Here is a 21,931-nt window from a genome sequence, read left to right on the forward strand (position 1 = left end):
TTTTTTTTTTTTTTTTTTTTTTTTTTGCGTTACGCGGACCTCTCACCGTTGCGGCCTCTCCCGTTGCAGAGCGCAAGCTCCGGACGCGCAGGCGCAGCGGCCACGGCTCACGGGCCCAGCCGCTCCGCGGCACGTGGGATCCTCCCATACCGGGGCGCGAACCCGCGTCCCCTGCATCGGCAGGCAGACTCTCAACCACTGCACCACCGGGAAAGCCCTTTCTTTTTTTTTTTTAAAGAACAGGTGTCATTTTTTTTTTAATTTTTTTTTTATTTTTGGCTGTGTTGGGTCTGTTGCTGCACGCGGGCCTTCTCTAGTTGTGGCGAGCGGGGGCTGCTCTTTGTTGCAGGGCTTCTCTTTGGCGCGCGGGATTCTCACTGCGGTGGCTTCTCTTGTCGTGGAGCACAGGCTCTAGGCGCGCAGGCTCAGTAGTTGTGGCGCACGGGCTTAGTTGCTCCGGGGCATGTGGGATCTTCCCAGACCAGGGCTCAAACCCGGGTCGCCTGCATTGGAAGGTGGATTCTTAACCACTGCGCCACCAGGGAAGCCCAACCATTATTTCTGATTCTTATTCTCCTCCCTTTGACAAATACTGAGACCACCTTCCATGTGCCCTCAGCGGTTCCAGCCACCACACAGAACAGTAAAGAAACAGACAAGGCATGATCCCTGTCCTCAAGGAGCCAGAGCTCAGTAAGGAAAACAGCCACCTAGAATTCTTTCAGTGCAGTCAGTCGGATCCGTGGGATGATTGGATTTTGCCAAGGTTGCAGCAGGCCCTAAGAGCCAGGTCGGATGTGGTACCTAGCTGCAAGCCTGGCACCAAGACCAGTACATCTCCACACCAGCCAGATGCATGGTTGCCCAGGCAACCAGGCAATGCTCCAGAGACGATGAGCGGGACACTGTGCCCGAGTTTCTGCTGTTTCCTTGGAAGCAGTGATAACTGCAGCGAGACCGCCTCCAGTGGGCACTTAAGGGGCAGAGTGCCATGCTCTTCCCCCTTTTTCAAACAAATTGCCCGTCTCCCCAGGACCCGGCTTTCCAGGCAGATGTCATCCAGACGCCCAGCTGCAGCCAGTCTGGAACTGCCCCTGGGCTCAGCCCTCCAATTTAAAGGGCTTCTTGTTCATTTCAGCAGGAGGCAGCAGCATCGATCAAGGCAGAGAAAGCACTCAGGTGTGCCTCTCAGAGGGGCACGGTGGTCGGGGACTCAGGATCCAGCTACACCTGGGTCCCAGCTCCAGCTCTGGCTCTTACTAGGTCCTTGACTTAACCTCCCTCAGCCTCAGACTTCTCATCTGTAAAATGAAGCTAATTATACTGCTCCCATCGTTGGGTGGTCGTGAAAATTTTTTCAGTGTGCCCCCAGAAGCCCACTGGGCTGGCAGAGATGGTGAGTTACCTGGCACATTCGTCCATTGCCCCAGTGAGTCCTGAAGGAATGAGGAGGTCAGAGGGCCCCTGTCTAGGAATCAGGGAAGCCAAAGAAGTCACCCACTTGGTCCTTCTCCCTGGGTGTGCAAAGGACATCTGGGGACAGCCCCTGTAGGCCTTGGAGGGAAAGTTGGAGGAGATGGGCAGGGTGCCACTCACATACCGGCCCCAGCAAATAGGCGTTGCCTGAGTGATGGGAGAGGCAACGAGCACGTCACTGGTCCTCTGGGGCGTGGGTGACAGAGGGCATGCTAAGACTTTAGGACAGCCTGCCCAATAGAACTCGCTGCAGTGATGAAAACGTTCTCTATTTGCACTGTCCTGTGTGGCAGCCTCCAGCCACGTGTGTCTGTCCAGCCGCTGGAATACGGCTAGTGGGACTGAGGCGCTGAATTTTCAGTTGTTAGTTTCATTTTAATTAGGTTCAGTGTAAGTAGCCACACGGGGCTGGTGGCTCTCGTGGCGGGCAGCACAGCTTTGGGACACCCCCTGGAAAGAAGTTGTCACAGCCAGCCCGGCTCCCGCCGGGCTCCTTTTTCTCATTGGCTGCAGGAGCGCCCTCTCCTTTAATGACGGCTTGGGGGAGCATGCGTGCTTGCGTGAGCCCGAGCTTCGGAGGCTGCAGCAGGCGGCAGAGCAGCCGCCCCGTCAGCGGGAGGCGTGGTGCCCGCACATTCTGAGTCACACCTCTCCTGGAGAGGGGCGCCTGCCCGGTGACAGCTTGTCTCCCGTGGAGGAGCCGACGGGCTCCACTTTCCCAGGCCAGAGAACCCGGGCGTCTGTGGTTGTCTCTGCGGTAGAGCAGCATCTGCTGGAGAGATGGCGGATGTTGCCCAGGTAACGCCCCCTTCCTGATAAGCAGAGAGCGAAGACTGCAGTGGAGGAGCCTGCAGTGGAGGAGCGGCTGGCTCTTCCTGCTGGCTCTGTTGTCTCGGGAGCGGGTGGGGCTTAGTCACAGATGCCGGGAGCCCTCCGGAGTCCTGCCTGCTCTGGATCACTCACCCACAGGACTTGGTGGGTGATAAGAATGAGCGCTGCTGTTTCGCGAGGAACAGGGCTACGTGTTTATATATATCATCTCATGGAATGGGCGTGGCAAGCCTTTGACAGTGGTTGTTCTCATCCCACGCTGCAGATGAGGAAAGTAGGGTGCCAGTAATACGCTGTAAGTTCCCCAAGCCCTGGGATCTGTCTGCTTTGCTCACCGTTGGTATCCTTAGGACTGAACTCAGTACTTGCTACACCCTACTAGCTGGTTCCCAGTAACTGTTGTTGGATGATTAGATAAATGGATGGATGGATGAGTGGATGGGTGGATGGATGGATGGATGGATGAGTGGATGGGTGGATGGGTAGATGAAGTAGAGCTTAGATTTGAACTGAAGTCTGCTGATTGCGAAACCTGCACTCTTAACCGCGAAGCCATACTGCCTCTGACTTTTTTGGATGTCCTCCACCTACCTGGGTTGGGGTTTTTTCTTTAACACCTTAATTAAGGTGTAAGTTACATGGCATAAAATTCACGTATCGTAAGTGAATGATTCAATGATTTTAGTAAATTTATAGGGTTGTGCGACCATCACAAGGCAGTTTTAGAGTATTTCCGTCATCTAAAAATGCCCTCATATCTGTTTGCAGCCTAATCCCTGTCGCCACCTCCCACCCCCAGGCAATAACCGTTCCACTTTCTGTCTATAAATTTGCCTTTTCTAGACATTTCATATAAAAGGAATCCTCCAATAAGTCTTTTGCATCTGGCTTCTTTCACTTAGCATATTTGTGAGATTCATCCATATTTGTAGCACATCTGAGTGTTTCCATCCTTTTTACTGCCTAGTACTATTCCATTGTCTGGATATACCATGTCTTGCTTATCCATTCATCAGCTAACGGACATTTGGGTTGTTTGCCGTTTGGAGCTGTTATGAATAATGCTGCTATGGACATTCATGTACATGTCTTTACGTAGAGTCTGTTTTTCTCTTGAGTAGATTTCTAGGAACAGAGTTGCTGGGTCATATGATAAATTTATGTTTAATGATTTAAGAAACTCAACCTGTTTTCCAGTGGCGCTGTACTGATTTACGTTCCCAGCAGCAATGCACAAGGATCCCATTTTCTCCGCATCCTTGTCAGCACTTGGAGATACCTGTCTTTTGGTTCCAGCCAGCCTAGTGGGTGTGGAGCAGTGTCTCTTTATGGTTTGAACCTGTGTTTCCCTGGTGGCCCCTGATCTTGAGCTGCATTGTGGGGTTCGACCTTTCCTCGGCTGGGTGGGGTTCGACCTTTCCAGCCATGGGTTAGCAAACTTTTTCTTTAAAGGTCCAGACAGCACATGTTTGGGGCTTTGTGGGCTACATTTGACTCTGTTGCGTATTCTTTTTTGTTGTTGGTTTTTTCCCCTCAACAACCCTTAAAAAAAAATGTGAGACCATTCTTGGCTTTCTTACCCAAAAACAAGCAGGGAGACAGTTCCGAGGTTCCTGTCAAAGGAATCCAGCAGCCCAGACACGGCAGGAGGTCACCCGCCCCTTCTGGTGACATGGGCTCAGTGGAGGGACCACAGGGCAAAGCTGAGGGCCGGGCTCCTAGGAGTCAGGGTTCCAGAGGCATCCCCAGCCCAGTCTCACCGTGATTCGTCACCAGATGAGCTCAGCAGAGCTCCTGGGATGAAATGTGCTGATTTGTCACACACGGCAGAGTGACTCGGCCCCCATGGTCCTGGACAGGCCCCCCTCTGTCCTGTGGCTGCCCTGTGCCAGGGCTCAGAGCCTCTTCCGGGAGCCAGCCACCTGCCCACACCCCATGACCACGATGTCACAGCTGCACTGCCCACCTGCTGCTCCCACCAGCTCTCAGAGCCTTGGAGACGTGTTCTAGCCCTCATCCCAGACCATCAAGCGTTCTTGCTGCCTTGCTCACAGTGTCTCTTGGTGAATCTGCGCCTCCTCTCCACCGTCTGCGCTGGCCCTGACCCATGTCATGGAAAGAGGGAGACCTCTGGGGTCCACCAGAGCCGGTTTGTACTTGTGAATTGCCCCTTTCTAGCTGCGTGACCTTGGGCAAGTCATGTCACCTCCCGGCCCTGGTAGTCTTGTGTGTAAACAGGAAACTAGAGCCTGGGGCAGAAGCTGCAGACGCCCTACCTCTTGGCATCGCTCTGTCCTGAAGGCTGCTCACTGTAAACACGGTGACCGTGCCCCGGGGGCACGGCTTTTCCTGGCCGTGGGAGCATTTTGGCCTGGGCACAGGGCAGCCAGGAGTCCAGGAAGTTGGTGGGTAAACAGTGCAGCTTCCTTGCTCCTTGGGTGGGTCAGCTCTAGGGCGTGATCCACACTGTCCCCCAGAGGCCCGCTCAGGACCCAACCTCGTCCCCACCGTGGTGGCGTAGCCTGTTTCCCAGTCCTCACACTTGATGATGCTCTGGCGGTGATTGGCTGCCTTTTTCTCCCAGTCTCCCTCTCACCCCTGCGCTGATGTGTCCTCCATCACCTCCCCGGTAAACAGACCATCTGCACTCGGGTCCTTGTCTGCGGTTCTGCTCCCAGGGCCTCTGGCAGGTCCGCAGCTCCTGGGGTTACCGTGAGGGTGGAGTGAGAGGGCGCCCAGAAGTGCCCAGCACAGTGCCTGGGGGGTCGTCACACGTCAGCCCTCGTCAGCCCCTGGGAACTTCTGGTCTTGAGCGCAGCCTCTGTGACCACTCTCCTTGGGACGCTTCTGAAGCAGGGGCTCGTGGGAAAGCTGTTGACCACCGCAGCCTGTCAAGGGGGCTGCGTCTGGGAGCCCGAGGCCGGGCGCGCCTGTGAAGGGGCTCGCTGGGGCAGGCGGCGCCCGATGGGCCCTTGCGCCTGGGCCTCACTCTCTCGGCGACATCGTCTGAGTGTGGGTCCTGAGGACTTAGGGGCCGAACTCACGGCCGCCCACCCCCACGGGCGAAGTTTAACTGAGGGCCAGCCGGAACAGTGTTCACCAAAGGTTAATGATGGCTATTTCTAGGTTGTGGGATTTTCGAGACCTTTTTTCATTTATCCTCTCCTTTGTGCTTTTCAGCGTGGTTTACATTTCTTATAGTGAGCGTGCCTCGTTTTCACAAAAAGAATGAAGTCTTTATTCTTTCAAAAGTAAATAACTTGCAGCTGATTACAAGAGAGGGCGCTTAAAGCGCAGACCATATTCCGATCTAGAATCTACTGTGGGAATACACGGCTGTGCGTCCTTGTGGTTTTCTTTGGGGCTTAATATACGGTGAGTTTCTGTGACCATTTCATGGTCATTTAAAAATTAAGCGATTCTCTGGGCCCAGAGCGGAACCGCAGTGTCTAGAAGTCAAAGGAGCGTTCATCTTCGGGGATGGGCCGGGTTCTTGCCTCGGGAAGTGTCTCTGCCGCTTCAGACTTCGGGCGCTTTGTGTTTGTACAGACCTGGTCATGCTGCTGGCTCACAACACCAGGCAGGTAACTGGGACTGAGGCTGGTTACGGTCCCAGGGGAGCCTCAGGAGGCTCTGCGCGCCTCATCACGGAAGTCACGGGGTTCAGCAAACGCTGCTTGTCTCCATCATCTCCATCAACAGCGTATTTATTATTCGCTGAACACCCACCCCCAACAGAAGTTGCCATGCGTTTCTTCCAGCCCTTATAGGATCTAAAATGATTGACAAGTAAATGTTTCTACTCCTTCCCATTCCCCACTTGACGAAAACTGTGCTGTCTTCACGTCAAAAGCTTGGAGGGAGAGAGGGAGGGAGGCGGTGGGGCCGGCGGAGAGAGAGAAGGAGGGAGAGGCAGACTACGGAGATTTACACGGGAAAGATCTGGGATGACTATGGGGAAATCAACTTAGTGGGTGATGGTGGTGGCGCCGGGGTATGATGAGCAAATAAGAGGCTCCAGAACATCATGCAGTGTGGGAAAAACATGGGAGAAAAAAACGGGATGCTGTCTGTATCACCGTGGGTTGTCCATTTCATCCCTTTAAAGTTTTTCAGAAGAGGCAGGTTGAGTATCGGAGTTCCCTTTGGGTTACGTGGTTGTGCTGTTTGGACTACGCCTTGGAGTGTAACTCCGTACAGAGAGGGGACCACCTGGGTCCAGGATTACAAGGGTTCCACATTGGAAGAGGCCACAGGGTATTGCCATGCATAATTTACCGAAGAGGAGGCTGAGGCTCCGTAGGTGAAATACTTTATGGGAAGAAGCAGGCCTGTCTGATCCTACAGTCGACCTCCTGTTCCACCACCACACCTCACTCAGCACGGAGAGCTACCCAGTTTGATGCAGAATTTGTCCCCCAAATGCTTCATTTTAGGCCTTGGCTTCCAAGCCCCTTTGTAATTCTTAACTCAGAAACTAAGTGGTCGGGGAGACGCTGGTGGCCTACAAGCTTCTCTTTGAGCCTCGGGGCCAGTGGGGGACCCTCACCTCCTCCTGCCCTCATTCAGACTTTGGTTCAGAGATTGTGACGTGTCACCCAGCTGGCTGCTGGCTCAGTGACATTAAAATTAGGTTTTCCCGGGCTTCCCTGGTGGCGCAGTGGTTGGGGGTCCGCCTGCCGATGCAGGGGAACCGGGTTCGCGCCCCGGTCTGGGAGGATCCCACATGCCGCGGAGCGGCTGGGCCCGTGAGCCATGGCCCCGGAGCCTGCGCTCCGCAACGGGAGAGGCCACAACGGTGAGAGGCCCGCGTACCGCAAAAAAAAAAGAAAAAAAAAAAAATAGGTTTTCTCCAAGGAGCAGAGCACTTTAAGAAGTTTATCCAGTTAGAGAGAGAGATGCCCAGGCAGGCCGGGCGGCAGTGGGGCAGGCCGCTGCGGAGCCGGGGGAGCGCAGGCTGGGACCTCGGCCTCAGAGAGGGCTTCTGTTTCCATGATGTCAGAGGGCGGAACCAGCCCGGCCTCATATGGACGGAGCCGCGGCCGCTGCCCCAGCCGCTTGCCAGCTCTGGATGCGGAGGTGAGAACGCACCCGTCCTCCTCCCCAGGTGGAAGCTGGTGAGGGCCGTTCTGGGCTCAGTCCCCCGCCTGGCTGGAGCTGAATTCCAGGCCCCAAGCCTGCCTGTCAGGTTTCTCAGCTGAGCACGGTCTCCAAGGGGGCCTCTTAGGGTCAGGGTGAGCAGAAACTGCCTCCAACACAAAGAAAGTGCCTTTGTGGACCCGGAATGCTTCCCCGTATTGCCTTTGACGGACCTCTCACCGTTGCGGCCTCTCCCGTTGCGGAGCGCAGGCTCAGCGGCCACGGCTCACGGGCCCAGCCGCTCCGCGGCACGTGGGATCCTCCCATACCGGGGCGCGAACCCGCGTCCCCTGCATCGGCAGGCAGACTCTCAACCACTGCACCACCGGGAAAGCCCTTTCTTTTTTTTTTTTAAAGAACAGGTGTCATTTTTTTTTTAATTTTTTTTTTATTTTTGGCTGTGTTGGGTCTGTTGCTGCACGCGGGCCTTCTCTAGTTGTGGCGAGCGGGGGCTGCTCTTTGTTGCAGGGCTTCTCTTTGGCGCGCGGGATTCTCACTGCGGTGGCTTCTCTTGTCGTGGAGCACAGGCTCTAGGCGCGCAGGCTCAGTAGTTGTGGCGCACGGGCTTAGTTGCTGCGGGGCATGTGGGATCTTCCCAGACCAGGGCTCAAACCCGGGTCGCCTGCATTGGAAGGTGGATTCTTAACCACTGCGCCACCAGGGAAGCCCAACCATTATTTCTGATTCTTATTCTCCTCCCTTTGACAAATACTGAGACCACCTTCCATGTGCCCTCAGCGGTTCCAGCCACCACACAGAACAGTAAAGAAACAGACAAGGCATGATCCCTGTCCTCAAGGAGCCAGAGCTCAGTAAGGAAAACAGCCACCTAGAATTCTTTCAGTGCAGTCAGTCGGATCCGTGGGATGATTGGATTTTGCCAAGGTTGCAGCAGGCCCTAAGAGCCAGGTCGGATGTGGTACCTAGCTGCAAGCCTGGCACCAAGACCAGTACATCTCCACACCAGCCAGATGCATGGTTGCCCAGGCAACCAGGCAATGCTCCAGAGACGATGAGCGGGACACTGTGCCCGAGTTTCTGCTGTTTCCTTGGAAGCAGTGATGACTGCAGCGAGACCGCCTCCAGTGGGCACTTAAGGGGCAGAGTGCCATGCTCTTCCCCCTTTTTCAAACAAATTGCCCGTCTCCCCAGGACCCGGCTTTCCAGGCAGATGTCATCCAGACGCCCAGCTGCAGCCAGTCTGGAACTGCCCCTGGGCTCAGCCCTCCAATTTAAAGGGCTTCTTGTTCATTTCAGCAGGAGGCAGCAGCATCGATCAAGGCAGAGAAAGCACTCAGGTGTGCCTCTCAGAGGGGCACGGTGGTCGGGGACTCAGGATCCAGCTACACCTGGGTCCCAGCTCCAGCTCTGGCTCTTACTAGGTCCTTGACTTAACCTCCCTCAGCCTCAGACTTCTCATCTGTAAAATGAAGCTAATTATACTGCTCCCATCGTTGGGTGGTCGTGAAAATTTTTTCAGTGTGCCCCCAGAAGCCCACTGGGCTGGCAGAGATGGTGAGTTACCTGGCACATTCGTCCATTGCCCCAGTGAGTCCTGAAGGAATGAGGAGGTCAGAGGGCCCCTGTCTAGGAATCAGGGAAGCCAAAGAAGTCACCCACTTGGTCCTTCTCCCTGGGTGTGCAAAGGACATCTGGGGACAGCCCCTGTAGGCCTTGGAGGGAAAGTTGGAGGAGATGGGCAGGGTGCCACTCACATACCGGCCCCAGCAAATAGGCGTTGCCTGAGTGATGGGAGAGGCAACGAGCACGTCACTGGTCCTCTGGGGCGTGGGTGACAGAGGGCATGCTAAGACTTTAGGACAGCCTGCCCAATAGAACTCGCTGCAGTGATGAAAACGTTCTCTATTTGCACTGTCCTGTGTGGCAGCCTCCAGCCACGTGTGTCTGTCCAGCCGCTGGAATACGGCTAGTGGGACTGAGGCGCTGAATTTTCAGTTGTTAGTTTCATTTTAATTAGGTTCAGTGTAAGTAGCCACACGGGGCTGGTGGCTCTCGTGGCGGGCAGCACAGCTTTGGGACACCCCCTGGAAAGAAGTTGTCACAGCCAGCCCGGCTCCCGCCGGGCTCCTTTTTCTCATTGGCTGCAGGAGCGCCCTCTCCTTTAATGACGGCTTGGGGGAGCATGCGTGCTTGCGTGAGCCCGAGCTTCGGAGGCTGCAGCAGGCGGCAGAGCAGCCGCCCCGTCAGCGGGAGGCGTGGTGCCCGCACATTCTGAGTCACACCTCTCCTGGAGAGGGGCGCCTGCCCGGTGACAGCTTGTCTCCCGTGGAGGAGCCGACGGGCTCCACTTTCCCAGGCCAGAGAACCCGGGCGTCTGTGGTTGTCTCTGCGGTAGAGCAGCATCTGCTGGAGAGATGGCGGATGTTGCCCAGGTAACGCCCCCTTCCTGATAAGCAGAGAGCGAAGACTGCAGTGGAGGAGCCTGCAGTGGAGGAGCGGCTGGCTCTTCCTGCTGGCTCTGTTGTCTCGGGAGCGGGTGGGGCTTAGTCACAGATGCCGGGAGCCCTCCGGAGTCCTGCCTGCTCTGGATCACTCACCCACAGGACTTGGTGGGTGATAAGAATGAGCGCTGCTGTTTCGCGAGGAACAGGGCTACGTGTTTATATATATCATCTCATGGAATGGGCGTGGCAAGCCTTTGACAGTGGTTGTTCTCATCCCACGCTGCAGATGAGGAAAGTAGGGTGCCAGTAATACGCTGTAAGTTCCCCAAGCCCTGGGATCTGTCTGCTTTGCTCACCGTTGGTATCCTTAGGACTGAACTCAGTACTTGCTACACCCTACTAGCTGGTTCCCAGTAACTGTTGTTGGATGATTAGATAAATGGATGGATGGATGAGTGGATGGGTGGATGGGTAGATGAAGTAGAGCTTAGATTTGAACTGAAGTCTGCTGATTGCGAAACCTGCACTCTTAACCGCGAAGCCATACTGCCTCTGACTTTTTTGGATGTCCTCCACCTACCTGGGTTGGGGTTTTTTCTTTAACACCTTAATTAAGGTGTAAGTTACATGGCATAAAATTCACGTATCGTAAGTGAATGATTCAATGATTTTAGTAAATTTATAGGGTTGTGCGACCATCACAAGGCAGTTTTAGAGTATTTCCGTCATCTAAAAATGCCCTCATATCTGTTTGCAGCCTAATCCCTGTTGCCACCTCCCACCCCCAGGCAATAACCGTTCCACTTTCTGTCTATAAATTTGCCTTTTCTAGACATTTCATATAAAAGGAATCCTCCAATAAGTCTTTTGCATCTGGCTTCTTTCACTTAGCATATTTGTGAGATTCATCCATATTTGTAGCACATCTGAGTGTTTCCATCCTTTTTACTGCCTAGTACTATTCCATTGTCTGGATATACCATGTCTTGCTTATCCATTCATCAGCTAACGGACATTTGGGTTGTTTGCCGTTTGGAGCTGTTATGAATAATGCTGCTATGGACATTCATGTACATGTCTTTACGTAGAGTCTGTTTTTCTCTTGAGTAGATTTCTAGGAACAGAGTTGCTGGGTCATATGATAAATTTATGTTTAATGATTTAAGAAACTCAACCTGTTTTCCAGTGGCGCTGTACTGATTTACGTTCCCAGCAGCAATGCACAAGGATCCCATTTTCTCCGCATCCTTGTCAGCACTTGGAGATACCTGTCTTTTGGTTCCAGCCAGCCTAGTGGGTGTGGAGCAGTGTCTCTTTATGGTTTGAACCTGTGTTTCCCTGGTGGCCCCTGATCTTGAGCTGCATTGTGGGGTTCGACCTTTCCTCGGCTGGGTGGGGTTCGACCTTTCCAGCCATGGGTTAGCAAACTTTTTCTTTAAAGGTCCAGACAGCACATGTTTGGGGCTTTGTGGGCTACATTTGACTCTGTTGCGTATTCTTTTTTGTTGTTGGTTTTTTCCCCTCAACAACCCTTAAAAAAAAATGTGAGACCATTCTTGGCTTTCTTACCCAAAAACAAGCAGGGAGACAGTTCCGAGGTTCCTGTCAAAGGAATCCAGCAGCCCAGACACGGCAGGAGGTCACCCGCCCCTTCTGGTGACATGGGCTCAGTGGAGGGACCACAGGGCAAAGCTGAGGGCCGGGCTCCTAGGAGTCAGGGTTCCAGAGGCATCCCCAGCCCAGTCTCACCGTGATTCGTCACCAGATGAGCTCAGCAGAGCTCCTGGGATGAAATGTGCTGATTTGTCACACACGGCAGAGTGACTCGGCCCCCATGGTCCTGGACAGGCCCCCCTCTGTCCTGTGGCTGCCCTGTGCCAGGGCTCAGAGCCTCTTCCGGGAGCCAGCCACCTGCCCACACCCCATGACCACGATGTCACAGCTGCACTGCCCACCTGCTGCTCCCACCAGCTCTCAGAGCCTTGGAGACGTGTTCTAGCCCTCATCCCAGACCATCAAGCGTTCTTGCTGCCTTGCTCACAGTGTCTCTTGGTGAATCTGCGCCTCCTCTCCACCGTCTGCGCTGGCCCTGACCCATGTCATGGAAAGAGGGAGACCTCTGGGGTCCACCAGAGCCGGTTTGTACTTGTGAATTGCCCCTTTCTAGCTGCGTGACCTTGGGCAAGTCATGTCACCTCCCGGCCCTGGTAGTCTTGTGTGTAAACAGGAAACTAGAGCCTGGGGCAGAAGCTGCAGACGCCCTACCTCTTGGCATCGCTCTGTCCTGAAGGCTGCTCACTGTAAACACGGTGACCGTGCCCCGGGGGCACGGCTTTTCCTGGCCGTGGGAGCATTTTGGCCTGGGCACAGGGCAGCCAGGAGTCCAGGAAGTTGGTGGGTAAACAGTGCAGCTTCCTTGCTCCTTGGGTGGGTCAGCTCTAGGGCGTGATCCACACTGTCCCCCAGAGGCCCGCTCAGGACCCAACCTCGTCCCCACCGTGGTGGCGTAGCCTGTTTCCCAGTCCTCACACTTGATGATGCTCTGGCGGTGATTGGCTGCCTTTTTCTCCCAGTCTCCCTCTCACCCCTGCGCTGATGTGTCCTCCATCACCTCCCCGGTAAACAGACCATCTGCACTCGGGTCCTTGTCTGCGGTTCTGCTCCCAGGGCCTCTGGCAGGTCTGCAGCTCCTGGGGTTACCGTGAGGGTGGAGTGAGAGGGCGCCCAGAAGTGCCCAGCACAGTGCCTGGGGGGTCGTCACACGTCAGCCCTCGTCAGCCCTCGTCAGCCCCTGGGAACTTCTGGTCTTGAGCGCAGCCTCTGTGACCACTCTCCTTGGGACGCTTCTGAAGCAGGGGCTCGTGGGAAAGCTGTTGACCACCGCAGCCTGTCAAGGGGGCTGCGTCTGGGAGCCCGAGGCCGGGCGCGCCTGTGAAGGGGCTCGCTGGGGCAGGCGGCGCCCGATGGGCCCTTGCGCCTGGGCCTCACTCTCTCGGCGACATCGTCTGAGTGTGGGTCCTGAGGACTTAGGGGCCGAACTCACGGCCGCCCACCCCCACGGGCGAAGTTTAACTGAGGGCCAGCCGGAACAGTGTTCACCAAAGGTTAATGATGGCTATTTCTAGGTTGTGGGATTTTCGAGACCTTTTTTCATTTATCCTCTCCTTTGTGCTTTTCAGCGTGGTTTACATTTCTTATAGTGAGCGTGCCTCGTTTTCACAAAAAGAATGAAGTCTTTATTCTTTCAAAAGTAAATAACTTGCAGCTGATTACAAGAGAGGGCGCTTAAAGCGCAGACCATATTCCGATCTAGAATCTACTGTGGGAATACACGGCTGTGCGTCCTTGTGGTTTTCTTTGGGGCTTAATATACGGTGAGTTTCTGTGACCATTTCATGGTCATTTAAAAATTAAGCGATTCTCTGGGCCCAGAGCGGAACCGCAGTGTCTAGAAGTCAAAGGAGCGTTCATCTTCGGGGATGGGCCGGGTTCTTGCCTCGGGAAGTGTCTCTGCCGCTTCAGACTTCGGGCGCTTTGTGTTTGTACAGACCTGGTCATGCTGCTGGCTCACAACACCAGGCAGGTAACTGGGACTGAGGCTGGTTACGGTCCCAGGGGAGCCTCAGGAGGCTCTGCGCGCCTCATCACGGAAGTCACGGGGTTCAGCAAACGCTGCTTGTCTCCATCATCTCCATCAACAGCGTATTTATTATTCGCTGAACACCCACCCCCAACAGAAGTTGCCATGCGTTTCTTCCAGCCCTTATAGGATCTAAAATGATTGACAAGTAAATGTTTCTACTCCTTCCCATTCCCCACTTGACGAAAACTGTGCTGTCTTCACGTCAAAAGCTTGGAGGGAGAGAGGGAGGGAGGCGGTGGGGCCGGCGGAGAGAGAGAAGGAGGGAGAGGCAGACTACGGAGATTTACACGGGAAAGATCTGGGATGACTATGGGGAAATCAACTTAGTGGGTGATGGTGGTGGCGCCGGGGTATGATGAGCAAATAAGAGGCTCCAGAACATCATGCAGTGTGGGAAAAACATGGGAGAAAAAAACGGGATGCTGTCTGTATCACCGTGGGTTGTCCATTTCATCCCTTTAAAGTTTTTCAGAAGAGGCAGGTTGAGTATCGGAGTTCCCTTTGGGTTACGTGGTTGTGCTGTTTGGACTACGCCTTGGAGTGTAACTCCGTACAGAGAGGGGACCACCTGGGTCCAGGATTACAAGGGTTCCACATTGGAAGAGGCCACAGGGTATTGCCATGCATAATTTACCGAAGAGGAGGCTGAGGCTCCGTAGGTGAAATACTTTATGGGAAGAAGCAGGCCTGTCTGATCCTACAGTCGACCTCCTGTTCCACCACCACACCTCACTCAGCACGGAGAGCTACCCAGTTTGATGCAGAATTTGTCCCCCAAATGCTTCATTTTAGGCCTTGGCTTCCAAGCCCCTTTGTAATTCTTAACTCAGAAACTAAGTGGTCGGGGAGACGCTGGTGGCCTACAAGCTTCTCTTTGAGCCTCGAAAAAAAAAAAATAGGTTTTCTCCAAGGAGCAGAGCACTTTAAGAAGTTTATCCAGTTAGAGAGAGAGATGCCCAGGCAGGCCGGGCGGCAGTGGGGCAGGCCGCTGCGGAGCCGGGGGAGCGCAGGCTGGGACCTCGGCCTCAGAGAGGGCTTCTGTTTCCATGATGTCAGAGGGCGGAACCAGCCCGGCCTCATATGGACGGAGCCGCGGCCGCTGCCCCAGCCGCTTGCCAGCTCTGGATGCGGAGGTGAGAACGCACCCGTCCTCCTCCCCAGGTGGAAGCTGGTCCTCCTCCCCGGGTGGAAGCTGGTCCTCCTCCCCAGGTGGAAGCTGGTGAGGGCCGTTCTGGGCTCAGTCCCCCGCCTGGCTGGAGCTGAATTCCAGGCCCCAAGCCTGCCTGTCAGGTTTCTCAGCTGAGCACGGTCTCCAAGGGGGCCTCTTAGGGTCAGGGTGAGCAGAAACTGCCTCCAACACAAAGAAAGTGCCTTTGTGGACCCGGAATGCTTCCCCGTATTGCCTTTGAATACTTGGGGAACAAGTTTGGCAAAAGATACAACCTGGATGATAAAGAGCTTCATCCTTTTCTTTAAGTCATTGGAAAAGGAGTGGAAATTGCTAGCGTTCAGGAGGCCTGGCTGTTTGCAAAGGCAGCCTTCGACTTGGGGCAAGACTGTCCCTTCTTCGGGGGTCCGGATTCTGATGGGGCGGGGAGGAGTCCAGACGTGGAGCCTTTCACATCCAGCACATCTGATTCTTTGATCGTCTTCTGTATTCCACCCCTGGCCTGTTAATAACACGTCTGGGTCTCTTTTTCTCTCCCGACCAGAAAAAGATTTACAAATACAAGAAAGTCCTGAGTAACCCAAGCCGTTGGGAAGTCGTCTTGAAGGAGATCCGAACTCTGGTGGACATGGCCCTGACGTCCCCCCTACAGGATGACTCCATCAACCAAGCCCCGCTGGAAATTGTCTCGAAACTGCTCTCAGAGGTAATGCTTCCCCTTGGCTTGACCCCCCGCCACTTTGAAGTCGGCTTCCTTTACACCTGCTGAGTACCACCCCGTACCAAGCAGCAGAATCGAATTTGAGTCTGTGTTGTCTCCCTTTTGCGGGAGGAGGTGAGCGGTCCCCCAGCGACACAAGGGAGTTGAGAAGGAGGTTTGCCCCCGGCGCTTCCAGCTGAGCCGTCCAGGGACGATGGTAGAGTGGTTGCCACCCTGCTGTGCCCCAAGTCTGGCTTCGAGGGAGGACACGGTGGGTGCTGCTCTTGGGCCCGAGCTGGGCTGGCGATGGTGATGATGGCAGCTGCTTTCGGAATTCTCTGGTTCGTTCCTGAGCGGGAACACGTCCGTGAAGCCCCCAGACTGCCCTTCCTAGACCCATGGCGTTGGCCCGCCCCCGTCTGCCCCCGCCCCGTCCCCCGCCAGCACTGGAGGTCCAGGCAGACATGGCTTTCCGCTCTAATCGTCCCTCACAGCTCATAGCTCTCCTTCAACTCACACAGGATATTAGAAGTCGGCAGATTTCACAACAAAATGGGAATTTCCAGGCTCTCTTTAAAAACGATCAGAAAATCCAGCAACAGTTTGCAGCTGGCTGCTTGGTGCCACCATGTGAGCCATCGGCTCTGCCAGGCAGCCCCACACTGTGAGTGTGTGCCGCGTGCCAGGCGCTGTTCTGCGCACTTGGATGAAGGTGGTCCTCTGCCCTCCTAGAGCTTGCGTTCTGGCAGGAAAGACAGTGGGACGTGAGGCTTTAATCCGTCAGTTAGGCTGCCCGATGGAGGGCAAGGGGTGCTCAGAAACATCTCTCTGTTTACTGTGTCCCAGTGCTATTTTAAGCACTTGACAGATATTAATACTTCTCTCATTTATTTGCCTGCCTGGCCCTCTAGGGCCGCTGGGGTTGATGACCCCTGGTTTCAACTCTGCGTGGCCAGCAGAGCTATCTCTCTGTCCCTCTCCCCAGGGAGCGGCCCCTGCTCCTCTGGCTGCCCCGGTGCCCCTGGTGGCTCCTCCCACCCCACCCCCCCTCGGACTCCGGCACAAGTTCCCTGCTACCTAGAACCTCCGCCTTCTCTGCAGACCCAGGCTGGTCACTGCCCGTTGGTCCAGGAAGCTGGCCCAGGCCTTCCGTGTCTGCTGAATAGAGAGGGTCCCTCGCCCTGGGAGGAGGTGGGAGTGAGAGGTAGAAAGCGGGTGGCAAAGGAGCAGAGGACGTGTCTGTCCTCGGGTGGGAGACCAGCCTCGTCCCACGGAAGAGTAAAGACCCCGGCTCTGAAATGAATCACGGTCAAGGTCTGGGATTTGAGGCCTGTGCCGTACGCCCGGCCTCGGGTCCAGGCTTCCCAGCTGAGCGGGAGGGGCCTGTCGGCAGGCCCGGGGCTGGCTTCTTATCTGGAGAAGGGGAAGCAGCTCGCCCTCAGGAAGCACCTGCTACATGCGGGGCAGGCGCCGGGTGCCACGCACACAGCATTCCATCTAACCCTCACGCTCCCCCTGAGAGGCAGCCCTTGCTGTCTCCATGTCACAGATGGGAAAGCTGAGGCCCAGAGATACCGAGTGACCTGCCGAGAAAGCAGTGGGGCCGGAAGTTTCACCTTAAGGCTGTCTGGCTCTCACTGCAGAGCTGCGTCGCCCACCCCATCAACCCCACCAGTCTCAGCCGCCATCACACCATCATTAAGTCCGGCTTGTCATCAGGACGATGGCGAAGGTGGCAGATGACACTGTGGCCGACCTCTGGTGGGCTTTCCTGCCCGTCTCAGATATGGTTCATGTGACCACGTGCTCGTGGGCTTTGCATCACCTCTGAGGCTTTAGATCAAGGATCTCAAAGTCAGCTGATCCCAAGCGCTAGGGTGGAGAGACAGAGGCATTTAAAGGGAAAAAAAGGAGGAAGCTTGGATTTGCTGTGCACCGACTGTGAGTCAGGCAAGGGGTCCGCGTTATCCCCAGTTTACTGCTAAGAGCTGCTGTTTGCGAGGGGCAGAGCTGGGACCGCAGCCCAGGCGGCATCCCCTCCAGTGAGGCTAACGCCTCTCCGGGTGATGCTGAGGTGTTTTGAACACGTGCTCTGTGACAATCACAGGGGCAGGCATTTACACCAGCCCTTTTACATTTCTCCCAGCGACCGTGCAAGGTAAGTATTAAAACATACGGAAATGTAAATGGAGGCTCCAGGGGGTTAAGTCGCCTGCCCAGGGTCACTTGGATGAGGGGTAGGCAGGAGGACCCAGGCCCAGGTCTGCCCAACTGCAAAGCTAACGTGACATGACTTGAATTGGTAGAGACTTTTTCGTGAGTGAGAGACCCCGCCACCTAGGACAGCAGTTAAGAGCAGGTGTGCAGAGCGAGAAAGACCTGGTTCTCCTCTCAGGAGCTCACTGGCCTTGCTCAAGGTACTAGATCTCTCAGTGCTGTTTTCATCTCTGAGCTGGGGCTAAGATTAGCACCCGTTTCACAGAATTGGGGATTGGATGCTCTAATATGTATACAGTGCCTGGCACTGTGCCTGATATATAGGGACCAGTTGATAACTGGTCCCATTTCGGTTATCGTGGGAGATGGCTGTGAACTTGACCTTCAGCGCCCTCAGCTAGATGTCTAGAGGGGATGGGTGGAAAAACAAACTCTCCCTCTTTCTTGCCCTTTTTTGTGTGTGGACTGGATTCCCGGTCTGCTCTCTTTACTTAAGTTGCTCCTGAGGCCTCCTCCTAAGGGGCTCCAGGCATCACCAAAGCGACCAGAAGGTGGCAGGATCCCAAGGGAGGGAGGGGGAGGACAGGCCTGTTAAAGCTGGCGTCCCCACCCTCCCAGGCCTTTGCTGGGTTGAATGTGTGGAGTGGCCGCTCGGTTCAGGATTCAAGGGTCCCCTCCAGGGCTGTTAGTGAGAGCTCTCCACCCCGCGTCAGAAATGGCCTTAGTGGAGAGAAGTTTCCCTGCAGAGTGCCGTGTGCCATCACCGGTGACTGGGACCAAAGAAACGGCACCTGTGGTTGCCAGAGGCTCTTCTTGGAAAGGTGCATGGGTGTGGTGAGGGATGGCTGGTCCCTTCGGAGCTCCCACGGCAGCCTGAAAGATGGAACCGCCCCTCACATGGACTGAGCTGTATAGCTCAGTGGTCGGCGGTATGGGCTTTGGAACAGGACAGACGGGGGTCAGATCTCCACTCCACCACCTGTTACCTGTGCTCCTGGGTGAGCCACTGGTCGCTCATCTGTCATTGGGATAATAGAACCTATCCCAAGAGCAGGAAATGGGTGGGAGGAGTGTAGCAAAGCCCTGACATCAGTGCCTTAGGTGTAGCGAGTAGGAAAGACCAAAGCCAGGCTTTCATCTGCCCTCGGCTGGAAAATGGCTGGTGTTTAATAATCTGTCGTAAACGGGGTGCTCAAGCCACACCAACATCCACAGAAAGAAAAAGGTGTTAGAATCGAAAAAACATCCTCCCGCGTGTTCTGGATCCTAAGCACATAAGTCAGGCAGTCTCCATGGGAACCTGGACGCTCGTGGCGCTCAGGCACTGACCCTGGTTCTGTGCCACCTTCATCCCTTGGGCAGCCAGCTTACTGGACGAAAGGAAATCCACAGCTCACTAACTTTTCTTCCGCTTGTAGCTGGTGTAAATGCATCAGATAACAGGTACTTCTGAAACCTGTTCAGCCCGTGGGGCTCTTTCTAGAACCCGGGAACAGTCGATCTTGGGGTTTACTGCCCAACGAGGAGGTGTGTTATGAACAGCAAACACGGCTGTTAGGAAATAAGAGTTGACACCAGTGAAAGCCTGTGTCCACTGAGACAGATGGTCAGAGCAGAACACACCAGGACACTAGCGGAAAAGACAATAGTGGCTGTTTCTGAGTTTTTTCCACTGTCTCTTGCTTATTGCATATTCATCCCTTTCCTCATTTGCAACCTCATTCGCATCCTCATTTGCATACACAGGATGGTGGTCACACAGGTACCAGTTGTGTAAGCAAATTCCAGATTGCCGGGGTGGGGTGGGGGAGGGAAAAAAAACCTAGAAATTTAGCAAGTTGAATCCATTCCGCTTAATGTTTTTGCACATTGATTGCTAGAATTTAAACATAGCTAGACCATCTTGGGCCAACTCATGGAACACTAGTGTTCCCTGGGAACCTAGTTTGGGAACCACTGAAACATTCCACGTGCTGCTCCCCAAAGACTACCTGGCACAAAGTCAAGGCCCGAAAGTCTGTTTCTTTACATGTTTATTATGAAGCTGCCTCCGGGCTTCCAAGTGGCGTGTGTCACTATGACAAGGGCCAAGCATGGGTTTAAGCCCAAAGAGGAGCCCCATCTACGGAAGGAGAAACTGACTCACTGAGAAGTGACTAGTCCAAGGTCACGTCACTCCAGTGGTGAAACAGGGACTTAGAACTCAATTCTTCCTGCCCCGAAGCCGTCCTTTCCCCGCTTCCGACCCTGCCTTTGAGGGTCTTCTGATCTATTTAATTAAGAAAAAGTGACAAGTGCCCCTTCCCCCGCTTCCGACCCTGCCTTTGAGGGTCTTCTGATCTATTTAACTAAGAAAAAGTGACAAGTGCCCTGTGTCTGAGAGGCTGAAAGCATTTGAAACTGCATGGAACTTTGAGATGCAAATGTTCCATTTTATTTATTAATTTATTTTTAATTTTTATCGGAGTATAGTTGATTTAAAATGTTGTGTTTCTGCTGTACAACAAAGCGAATCAGTTATACATGTACATATATCCACGCTTTTTTCGATTCTTTTCCCATATAGGCCATTACAGAGTATTGAGTTCCCTGTGCTGCACAGTAGGTCCTTATTAGTTATCTCCTTTATATACAGTAGTGTGTATGTGTCAGCCCCAATCTCCCAATTTCCATTTTGTTAATAGTGTGTTTTGCTTTGTTTTCCTCCTGCTCTCTCCGCTCATCCTGCAGAACACAAACTTGACTACCCAAGAGCATGAGAACATCATTGTGGTAAGTCCCGGGCAGCCCCTTCCCCTCTGTCCACCTCCCGTGCCCACAGGCCTCCCCTGGTTTGAGTGAACTCTTGAAACGCCAGCATCATCCACCGGCACGGTGGCCTTGCTCCATTTTGTCTTTTCTATCAGGCCAGACATGTCTCCCTCCTGCCTTTGCACATGTCAGAGCCCCAGTTGACTGGGGCGATGTAATTATCAGTCTCTGAGGTTGGTAGCAAATGTGCCTTAATCGCCTCCTCCTTCCTGAGTCGGTCGCGGGGAGTGGAGGCCGGAGATGGCGGAGACCGTATAATTTACTCTCAGCCGTAACCCTGGTAGCTGAAAGGTACACTTTCTCTTTCCTGCCCCAGGACATGCTCCCAATTAATCCACACCTAGAAACCCGGATTGAGTTCCCTCTGATATGCAAAGTGTGATGGTAGTTTCTGGGACTTGACTTTGATGTGAGCATCTTTGGTGTAAAATATCTTCCTGGGCGATTTTAAAGTATGAAATGTGGTTCTCCCAAGAGAGAAGAAAGAAATGAAGTTGCACCTACTGGGTGCCAAGCACTGAGCTCTGTATTTGAATCCACAGGTAACTAAGATGGCCCCTGCTCCCACGGAGTTCTTGGTCTATTAAATGAGACTGCTGCAAAAATAAGAGGCGTGTAACAGAGAGGGAGAGTGATAAACTCCCCTGGGAAAGAAGCCAGAGAGCTTCCCAAAGGCAATGATGTCTGAGCCGGGTTTCGAAGGATCAATAGGAGTTTGCCAGATGGCAAAACAGGGGACGGGCTTTCCACAGAGAGAAAACAAAACATGCAGAGAAATTGTTTTTTTTTTTTAATATTTATTTATTTGGCTGCGCCGGGTCTTTGGTTACAGCACATGGGATCTTTGTTGCCACGTGCGGGATCTTTAGTTGCAGCATGTGGGATCTAGTTCCCTGACCAGGGATCGAACTTGGGCCCCCTGCATTGGGAGTGCGGAGTCTTAACTGCCGGACCACCAGGGAAGTCCCATGCACAGAGATTTAAAGCAACATGGTATATTCTGGAAGCTTCAGCATTGCTGGAGCATAAAGCATAAGGAAGTAGGAAGCAGGAAGGCAGAACTTGAAATGGAAGTGAGAGGCAGAGCTTTGTGTGCCCAGGAAAGGACCTGGACCATTTACCTGCCCAAGAGGTCCCGCAGCTGCAGCCTTTGACACAAGGGCCACATCCCAGACACCGTGCCCCTCTGAGCTGCTTTAGGGCTTCGGGAGCCCACCCACTTGGCCCTGGCCAGCCCGGCCTGGAGAATCACCCTCTGTGCTGCAGCTGGGTCCTGTGGGCACCAAAGGAGGTGAGCCTTAGGGCTTTTATTGTGGAGAGTAAAGGCAGCAGCTTCTGTGGTGTCCCAACCGCAGTGTCTGGCGCATAGCAGCTGCTCAGTGGGTGTCTGCTAAGAATATAGAGGTTTTTCCCATGCTCTGCTCTGACGACCCATCGCCTCCTCTTGCTAGAACAGGGGCAGCATCAGCCTGGACCTCCCCAGTCACCCACCAGCACCTCTCTCTGGCATGTTATCAATTAATAAATTCACTGAACAAAAC

At 54.2% G+C, this 21,931-nt stretch overlaps 1 protein-coding gene across 1 annotated transcript; it reads left to right on the forward strand.

Moving 5' to 3' along the window:
* The first annotated feature begins 9,786 nt into the window (after window positions 1-9,786).
* On the forward strand, window positions 9,787-21,016 carry CMIP (c-Maf inducing protein). Its single transcript, XM_028478046.1, has 4 exons — window positions 9,787-9,839; window positions 15,207-15,368; window positions 20,310-20,351; window positions 20,933-21,016. Exons 1-4 carry the CDS (start codon window positions 9,822-9,824, stop codon window positions 20,975-20,977), a joined length of 267 nt encoding a protein of 88 aa, XP_028333847.1. The 5' UTR covers window positions 9,787-9,821; the 3' UTR covers window positions 20,978-21,016.
* Window positions 21,017-21,931: the final 915 nt, after the last annotated feature.

The sequence above is a fragment of the Physeter macrocephalus genome, chromosome 17 (assembly GCF_002837175.3).
Source record: "Physeter macrocephalus isolate SW-GA chromosome 17, ASM283717v5, whole genome shotgun sequence".
NCBI lineage: Eukaryota > Metazoa > Chordata > Mammalia > Artiodactyla > Physeteridae > Physeter > Physeter macrocephalus.

What these genes read in the sequence shown, in the direction of transcription:
- CMIP (XM_028478046.1), top strand. An exon ending in TCTCGAAACTGCTCTCAGAG is followed by an intron (nt 15,369 to 20,309) that starts GTAATGCTTCCC and finishes CTCATCCTGCAG; the next exon opens with AACACAAACTTGACTACCCA. An exon ending in AGCATGAGAACATCATTGTG is followed by an intron (nt 20,352 to 20,932) that starts GTAAGTCCCGGG and finishes TTGAATCCACAG; the next exon opens with GTAACTAAGATGGCCCCTGC.